We start from the raw sequence: 10111 nt of genomic DNA on the forward strand, positions 1-10111 counted from the left end.
AGATATTGATTATGTTGCACGGATTTCCTCGCCTGTAGTTCTATCGTAAGTTTATAGAGTAGCAAGCTGTGTCGATATAAACTTGAAGAACCGCGAGAACCATGATCGCCATGCAAGGGGTCATGTTGATGTAAGCTCTAAAAACAACCTACTCCTGCACAAACAGATAAATGCTAACCGTCTCCTAAATACTTTCACGTTTTCATTTGTTTGTCTGTCCTCTTCCAATCATACCACGACTGAACCCGACTTACCCCCTCCCCGTCCCCCCTCCCCAAAATAAATGTAGCTACACTGACTGACTGACTGAACAAACTAACACTGGCAAACCGTGAAACAAACTTGACAAACGAGCAAGACTGAAAAGCTAACTTATTGGAACGGTTTTTTTTTAGGATAAACTGACAAAACATTCACAATAACTTCGATCTTTCAGCCTTAAAAGTAGACAAGACACGACAGACAAAAATCAATGTTTACTGATGCTGTGACTAATTTTAGAATATCAATATGTTGTTGTTTCCAAGATGTTAAACTGAAGCAGCCAAACGTGTAAGGTTTGTTAATTGTCGGTTATAAATCAGCGTTCCAATAACTAACCCGGCTTTTAACCGACACACAGACACAGACACACACACCTGCACACGCGACACATCGCACACCGCTGAGGCGCAACTGCGGTGAGTTCCGACTGAATCACTGGCGCACGCACACACTCGCACGACTGAACGCGATACGCACGAACACACACATACATATAAACAGACAAACAGGCAGACAGATGATGATGATAATAATGGAACTTTATTTTACAACGATAAAGAATTAAGGCTACGCCGTTTCTTGCAGCATGTCACGACGGTCCTTTACATCTAATAATCAGTAACACTGAGACAGACAGCCTCACCATGCCGCAGACTGACATACAGACACTGACAGACACCGTGCTCAGTCAGGCAGACAGACACACAATGACTGAGGAAGTACTAGTAAAGCCAAGAAAACCATTATCATTTTGTCAACTGGACTAATCCTTGATAATTATATTGAGTTACTAGCGAGGCACAACACGATGGTCGATTGAGACTATCATGGGAAGTAATAATGCTCTACTACGAAACCTAATGATCAATAGTTGTTCCCCTTCCCTTGTTGTCGCATCTCAGGTGTGTCCGTCCGACAGGTGTCGCCAGGTAGAAAACACACTGTCGCTTTCTTCCGGTTTGTCGAAGTGTGCTACCTTAGATGCGGAAACGCTCCATCGAAAGCTAAAGTTTAAAGAGTGGAAACCACCTAAGAGCGAAAATGCCGGAATTCCGAATTCCTGCTTCTTTCAGGACATACTTTGTCGTCCTTGTCATCGGCGGAGCTCTCGCAGGTAAGAAAACGAAATGGCGGAAATGGCACAAGTTAGTGTTGGTGATTGACGTAGTTTGAAAAGTTGTAAAACTCTTGCACATCCGCGGATCTGTGCAGCAGTTTCCCGTAAATATATTCACGATTCTGTTAATGTTAAAGCCGGGTTGTCTCTGAACTATAGGTGCCGTTTAGAATGCTGTGAATTTTGCTTCACAGTGTTCCATTTAACGAGAAGAAAGTCCAGGGTAACTCTAACACTAACAGCAAATGTGTTGTGATTGTCAATGTCATTTCCGTGTTTGGGAATCCGAATCAGGATTGGGAAACATCTTTTTTTGAGTCAGGCTCGATCTCCCTCTCGCTTTCTCACTCTCTTTTTCTCTCTCTTTTAAAGAAATAATGTATTCAACTTTGCTAAAGACTAACACTAACAGTAACAGTGATTCATTCACGTACCTACGGCTACAGGGGTGCCTGTTTTTCCTGAAAACCGTGCCCGTCCTGAAATGTTGTTAAAAGCTGAGCAGGTATCCCACGCTCACTATGCTAACTTCGCCTGGAGGCATGTTCTTTATCGAGATACATAATAGGGTTCAGCATTTCTTGTTGACATTAATACCAAACTATGCATGCCACAGTTGGGGTTGGAAATTCACACACACAAAAATTAGATATATTGTGTTTAACTCTAAAATGCTCTCTCTCTCTCTCTCCCTCTCTCTCTCTCTCTCTCTCTCTCTCTCTCTCTCTCTCTCTCTCATATAGCGCCAAAAGCATTGCACTTCTAGTCCTACTTCCACTTGAAAGAATCGCGGGTTAGGGCCGGGAAGAGTTTACCCTATGCTCCCCAGCATGTCGTAAGAGGCGACTAACGGATTCTGTTTCTCTTTTTACCCTTGTTAAGTGTTTCTTGTATAGAATATAGTCAATTTTTGTAAAGATTTTAGTCAAGCAGTATGTAAGAAATGTTAAGTCCTTTGTACTGGAAACTTGCATTCTCCCAGTAAGGTAATACATTGTACTACGTTGCAAGCCCCTGGAGCAAATTTTTGATTAGTGCTTTTGTGAACAAGAAACAATTGACAAGTGGCTCTATCCATCTTTCCCCGTCGCGATATAACCTTCGTGGTTGAAAACGACGTTAAACACCAAATAAAGAAAGAAAAGAAAAGAAAGAATCGTTTGTACCATAGCCTTCGATGCCTTAATTGTGAAATGATCTTTAAAGTTTTATGTAACTATGAAGCTTTATTGTTTTGTTTGTACTTGTAGTTGGTCAGGAATCTGTCAAGGTGTCCAATTGCAAAAATCCTGTTCTGGATACTTTTATTACTTTGTATTTTGTTCTGTTTTTAAATGTCTACAATATTAACAATACAGTTATGAAGTATTCCTCATGCAGATTCTATCCATACCAAATTTATGTCTGTCAGTCGCCTGGATGCTGAGAAAATTGACTTTGTTCAAGAAAAAAACCCACCTTTTTTGGCACACAAGGCGTTACGGAAACGCATGGTACATTGTGCATTGAATAACCAAGTTACTGACAAGGGTATCATCTCAATCTAATTTTTAATAGGTCCAGAAATGGATGGAGAAACATATGTTAGATTATTAAAAGTTTGATCTGAAAATAGGTTTTGGATTTCGAGCGTTCTTTTTCAGCTGGTCTGTATGTTACATTTGGTATAAATAATCATGAAAAAAGGGAAACTATTTTAAAACAATGTTTCTGGTCAAACTTACTTAAAAATCATTGTAGAGGAAGGTCATTAGGTAGGATGATTGTAATTTTAAAAATTAAAGATATTGAGTGAAAAAGTTGTGTTTGATGTAATTTAATTGTCCTTCTAACTCTAAGTTAAAAATATGCATTTGGTGTAAATGAAATTTTACCTACTTGCCCAAACAAGTTTTGTCACAGTCTTAAAATAATGCCATAATACACAAAAGTGTGTATTTTCTTATACATCAGACACCTGGTAGTTAAACTATGGTCACAGGATTCCTAGTGCTTGCACCTGTTGGCTTGTAGAGAGACTTAAGTGAGGCCTTCTGACAAGGGTGTAAATGTAACATACATACTGAGAATACATGTACTTGAAAATGACAATGAATTTGTTTTAGAGACAGAAGATAACTTATTAGTGCTTAAGAACAACCAGCAAGACCAAACCTTTGTTTCAACATGAAAACAAGTACACTGAATGACAAAATTTACCTCAGACTCGGTGTTATCTAGATGGTGAGAAGGAAGCGAAAGTACGCAAAGAGAGGAGCCTGTACGAAGACCTCAACGATCGTGGTCAAGTTTAGCGATGCAAGGCGACGAATCATTCATATGAGCGGAAAGATGATTCGGGAGAAAAGTCGTTATGCTTTCTATCGAGTTAGGACATTCGGATTTTACTGGTTGCTCCACAATGTCAAATGTGCTTCCCTCAGCGGGGAGTGAGCATTACACCATGAGTAAATTTTCTTTTTGAAATTTGAGTTCAAGTTGTTCTGCTGTAATGTGTTTGGGTGTGTGTGTGTGTGTGTTTTGATATGACAGTAAACTGCAACTGTGTGTTTGTGTGTAAACATGACAGTAGATACACTGCAAACAAATTCATGACCGACCGGCCAAAAACTCAAACCCCCCTTTTAAGACAACCCCCCCCCCCCCCCTTTTACGACCTAATTTTCAAGGTTTTTCCAAAGTCGTAAACAGGGGGTTCTACTGTAATAACCTGATGATTGAGGTTAAGGTTTCCAAAACAAATGACATGAACATTTACTGGAACCTTTTCTGCACTTCCATAGAGAATTTCATTGTTTTAAAAACAGTGTAAATAGGTAAATGTTGAATTGTATCCTTGATTCTGAGCTTTTGTGTAAAGTAACTAACGGATAAATGATTTTGCTTATATTGAGGCAGGAGCAACTTTTTTCAAGTGTTGCTTTACTACAGATCAACTCTACATTCAGCAATCAAGCCATTGGATAGTGAACCTAAGAAAATGACAGCACCGTAAAATTATGTTATGGTGTAAATGTAACATACAGTCATTTGTGCTTTATCTGCAAATATTTGATAAGGCCTAAAAAAAAAATAGGTGTGGTTACGGTAACCCGACCTACCCTATTTTTTGGGGCCGACCCTATAACTTTTTATTAGATTTGTCACAAAAATACCAAAAAAACCAGGTAAACGAGTGCAGAAAACGCAATGAAAGCGAAAGCGCCCGAGTCTCACACTTATTTCCCTGTCAAGTAGGTTTAATTTGTACACATTAGAAAAAAAAGTTAAAAAAAAAAAAAGTAATTGCCTACCTTCCTACCCTATTTTTTTTGGCTATGTTACCGTAACCACACCTATTATTTTTTTTGGCCTAAACCGAACTCTTAACTGGAAAATCAAATGCTGCAACTGAAGGTCAATGTAAAATTAAGGAGGTTTTAAAAAAAGTCTAAAATTTGTAACACTTTTTAGACTCCTTGACAGATTCTTGGCCACTTTGTATGCTTTTTGTGAAGAATTCTTCTGTCACTTCGGCCTAGCTCTTTTATCTCTCTATTTCAGTCTTTGATGATTTGTGAAACAAAGGGACGTTAGCGCTCAAAAATACATTGTAATTTTGTATATATGTATCTATATATATTCATACGACTTGTGTCTGGCTGTGTGTGTGTGTGTCCGCGATGCACGGCCAAAGTTCTCGGTGGATCTTTTTCAAATTTGGAGTCCGTATTCAGCTACACCCCGGACACAACCTCATTGATGAGATATTTCAACACGTGCTCTCAGCGCGCAGCGCTGAACCGATTTTGGTTTTTCTCTGGATCCATTCCCAGTAACCAGTAACTCTTCCTTATCTTCTCCAGTGTTTTCAGCGTTTATCTCCCTTCCTTCATGTGGCGTCAATCCATATTCTCGTTACTACGTTACTATTTTTAGAATGTCACTGCACTGTCCAGAACGCTTTCATTGCACCCGTAAGTTGTCCTTACTGTAAAAGTGAAAAGTTCGAATCAATTTATAGCCACGCGAAAAGTACACTGTCATCTATCTCTATATATTTATAGATATAGATATACATATATATATACGGCTTCTGTGTGTGTTTGTGTGTGTGTGTGGGCAACACCTGTGGATTGTAGAGTTCTGTTTGTGATGGGGTCTTGCGGCTTTTGTCTGTCTGTATGTTCTGGCATTTGAGAAGCCATAACAGATAATATAGGGCTTAGAAATAAGCTCTAAAATTCCCAATCCCGTTAGACAGGACTTCGCCTTCAAATGTGATTGTGGTGAACCGCCACGCTGTCTGTCTCTGTCTCGCGATTCACCCCGGCGAAGCCGGGTATTCCTCTAGTATATATATATATGAGCGACAAGATTAATCAAGAGTTTTGCAGAATCAATCTCCTGACACCAAGGAGAATAAATCAAATTGACAAGCAACTTTTCAGTCTTTGATGAGTTAAAATCCTTTTCCATTGAAGGTATTTGGGCGTTTACAGAGGTTTTTTTTTAAACAGGATACCCTTAGCCTACAGTATTAAAAAAAAATACTGCACACACCCTGGCACAGAGAGCATGATTGATGCACCTAATTGCTTTTATCTTTAGTACTAGTAGTACAGATGAACATTTTGTGTATTTTCAATAGTGTCTTACTAGTCCCGGTATGAAATGAATGCTGAGCGCACAGATAAGATCATAAACGAAACATTTTCAAATTTATTTTGATTCAATGTAACAGAATTTTCATTAATATTAATTGTTGTGTGTGTTAGAAACCAAGACTTGTTTTATACATAATTTTCAAGATTGGTTTATGCTAGATGGAGGCAATAATGTTTTGGAATATTTCACTTAAACTTTCAGTGAGCGCCAAGTACTGCTACCAGTGCGACTCGACACTGGACAACAACTGCCAGGAGAAATGGGACGACAGCCTAAGTACCAACGAGAACAAGTACCAACAGTGCAACCTATGGGATGCCAAATTCTGCGTCAAGGTCACTGGATTGTGGGGAGGTATGGATGTTGTGTAATTTGCAGATTGTGTTTATTAAACATGACAATAATGAACTGAGAATTAAATTTATCCGATATCAACGAGAGAGACCCTCCATGTGATAATTACACCATTTATATTTCTCCATACGTCTGTGTAATGGTAAATAGGGTCGGGTCAAACGGTCTGTTAAGGAAATTCCCACTGTTTGTGACCAAATCTGTTAGAATTTTGAGAGCTCTTTTGCACTCATTCTTCACAAATCAGCTACACATAAATCCCCTTAAAACATGAGTGTGTGTGTTAACAATTGTTTTAAATTAAGTTTATAACAACCTGTGTCCTGTCTCTTGTTTCAGGTGTGGTAGGAACACACCGATTCTGCAGTTCTAGAGACATGGGTGACCAGTGCCAGGACATCTGGTTCCCTGACCATGACCGCATGTATCGTGCCTGTGTCTACACCTGTTCGGGGGAAGGCTGTAACTCCGCCTCCAGGCTCTCGTCCCTACCTGTCGTCATTGTGTCTGCACTGTGGCTTCTGCTGCATGTCTGGAGGAGGTTATGATCGAATGGGATTGCTGGGGTGGGTACGGGTGGGTTGTGTCTTTTGGGAGAATCAAGGGCGGGGAAATTTGAGGGTATGGATGGTTATGATCAGATGGGGTTCCTGGGTTGGGTAAGGGTGGGCTGTGTTTTTTTAGAGAATCGGGAGAGGGGGAATTTGTGGGTATGGATGGTTATGATCAGATGGGGTTCCTGGGTTGGGTAAGGGTGGGCTGTGTTTTTTGAGAGAATCAGGAGAGGGGGAATTTGTGGGTATGGATGGTTATGATCAGATGGGGTTCCTGGGTTGGGGTGGGTGGAAGGGGAATAGAAAAATTGATATAGTTGGATTGCCTAGTTAGTGAAACATCAAGAACATTACTGTACCTGAGCCTGTCGACTGAGAATGGCTTCTTTGATGGCTGTGATATGTGCACCCTTGGGAAGGGCACATTCAGTGATTCACAATGCAGATAATGTTGCTGGTATAGTCAGACCCAGAGTTTATATTTTTTCGTGAGCCAGGTACATCGGGAAACTACACCCTTATTATTTTTCAAAACAATAACCTTGCAGCTGGGAGTTGTTGCGGTTTTTGTTATGACAGAGATATTTTATTTTCTAGTTAAATGCTATGGTTGAAATAACATACTTAATGTATAGGGAAAATGCCATTCTTCGTATTCTAATCCCAGTAAAAAAAAAGTGGAACGAAATTGCGAGCAGAGGAATGGTGTACAGTACTCATTGTAGCATTGATTATGTAAATACTATATGCCTGAGAAAATGTGTGACTGACTGTATGTAATGATTATGTACTACATGTATCAGCTTGAGAGAATGTGTGACTTTATGCAATGACTGTGGGCCTGCATCAAGTGTTGAATGTTGAGTTTCAGTTCAAATCTGAAAGTGATGTTGATTGCAAAGAGATTGAATGTATGTTTGCTAGAAGAGTGAGTTTGTGTGCCTATAATGTGTGGGTGTATGTCATGCAGGCACTGCCTTTTTGTACAGTTTGATTTCATTTAAGCCAGTGTTGTGAAAATGTGTCCAGGAAGATTCAGATACTGGGTTACGCACATTTCAGTATGTTTTTTCCTTTTTCATAATGTAGGAGCAGCGAACGACGAAGAAGAAAGAATAATGTAGAAGCTAAAGCTTTTATTATGCTGCTTTTGCTTTTTAAGACAATGTGCTGTAAAATCTATCTTACAAACACATACATATTTCCATTTATTGAAACATTCCAACCCTTCTTGTGTTAGTTAATAGAAATGTTGTTCTTCTGAAGCATATGTCACCTGTACATTCCATGAAAAATGTAAATAATCATTACTATACATTGAAGAACTTTGATATATCAGGTACTTTTGTTTTTAAATATACACTTTCTTGAACATTAAATTTTTATACAAGCTGGTTGTGTGTGTTTATGATCATGGTTGGTGGTAAGCTACGACATTACTCCTTCAGTGTGTTTTTGTTTGTAACTATATACATTGTGTTGTGTGTATTGATGTCCTCTCTCTCTCTCTCTCTCTCTCTCTCTCTCTCTCTCTCTCTCTCACACACACACACACACACACACACACACACACACACACACACACACACACACACACACACACACACACACACACACACACACACACACACACACACACACACACACACATATACTCATTCAAGTGCTCTCGGAATAGTTGCCCACCAAGCAGTAGACCAAGGCTCATTATTACTAGACGGGTGAACGTTCCTCGAAGGTTGAAGACATTACACATTTTCCTCAAGATAAGTTTTCGTCAGTTTAAATGCCTTCCTTCCTGTGTTAACCATCTTATTAATCCCCGCAAAATCAAACATGCTTTCAAATCGGATGATTTTACATTCTTCCACTTAGATACACAGCAACAAGTTATAAGCTAGAACTGGCTGCTTTTTGTGCAGGACTGGATTTTTGTTGCTGAATTAACTGTGTAAGTGACTCGATCCACGCTTTGAATGTCGATTCTTTCAAGGATGACATACCCTGTCAAATTATAATTTATAACATAACACTCAAGGAATGCCTTTTCTGGTTCCCTTAAAGAGCAACTACCCTCCACGTGGAGACGTGTTGACGATTAAGCCTAACAATAACCGAATAACAATTACACTGTATAATGAAGACATCGTCCCTTTCGTATAGTACGCATAAGTTGCCAGTTGTAAACGAAGACAGAAACAATAAAGCTTACGTATAAATTTTTTTCTTGTTTACAGTTTTATTTTGGGTGGAAGAAGTGAGTTTGGCTGCAAGAACAAAAACTCAGTTCTAATCAGAATTTGAAACAAAAAACGATCAGACAAAGAACATTAACTAATGTTTATTACTGGCTTTTACTGTGTTGCAAAACTCAATCAAGAGAGTCTGTAGTACTCGTGTACTTGCAGAGACAGGCTAGAAATAGAACGGCATTACAGTGTGATCTTTGCATTGATGGAGTTTTATTTTTTAAGTGTGTACTAAAATATATATCCATGATTACGCGTGCACGTGCTAATGGTCTTGAATTGGAAGAGGGACGCCACTCCTGTCTGTCATCGATGTGTGTGTCATCAAAGATTTGCATGGTCATTTCCAGCAATAAAATGGATGAGGTATTCCGGATTTAAATGGAAAGTATGCAATCCTTTATGCTGGTGACTAATGTGTTTGTTAAGGGTCCATTAATGAAAAAGGCCGTAATCAGTATGGACTACATCCTCGGACAGGAACGGTCCATTTCACAATGATTTGAATGACTTTTTTGTTGTTTTTGTTTTTAAATCAACAGTTCAGTCTTTTTCATTCTCAATTGACACCTCTGACATCCATATGCAATGGGTAGTCATATAAATTGTAATGCGTCAGCTCAGTGATTCAGATGGCCGACACACTGAGAGGGCTGATTAACCCTGCACTAATTGTACTAAACGGGCACACTACGAATTGTACACTTCTGACAAATTATACTTCGACAAACGATTAGTTAAAGACTAGTTCTATTCATGTTTATAAGTAATATGACTACATGGAGTTACTTTAAGTTTCATAAAAGGCCCGGCAAAGTAACCATCGTAAACCCTCTACCGACTTCACCATCGGTCAGTCATCGATTCATGATATGACCCCCCCCCCCCCCCCCCCAAAAAAAAAAAAAAAAAAAAAAAAAAGTTTG

At 39.2% G+C, this 10111-nt stretch overlaps 1 protein-coding gene across 1 annotated transcript; it reads left to right on the top strand.

Annotated features, from left to right (window-relative positions):
• The first annotated feature begins 1191 nt into the window (after positions 1 to 1191).
• LOC138958927 (UPAR/Ly6 domain-containing protein bou-like) lies at positions 1192 to 8332 on the top strand. The gene is made up of 3 exons (XM_070330265.1): positions 1192 to 1378; positions 6230 to 6382; positions 6722 to 8332. The coding sequence occupies exons 1-3, from the start codon at positions 1306 to 1308 to the stop codon at positions 6928 to 6930; spliced, it is 435 nt and encodes a 144-aa protein (XP_070186366.1). The 5' UTR covers positions 1192 to 1305; the 3' UTR covers positions 6931 to 8332.
• Positions 8333 to 10111: the final 1779 nt, after the last annotated feature.

This window comes from Littorina saxatilis, linkage group LG2, assembly GCF_037325665.1.
Source record: "Littorina saxatilis isolate snail1 linkage group LG2, US_GU_Lsax_2.0, whole genome shotgun sequence".
Classification (NCBI taxonomy): domain Eukaryota; kingdom Metazoa; phylum Mollusca; class Gastropoda; order Littorinimorpha; family Littorinidae; genus Littorina; species Littorina saxatilis.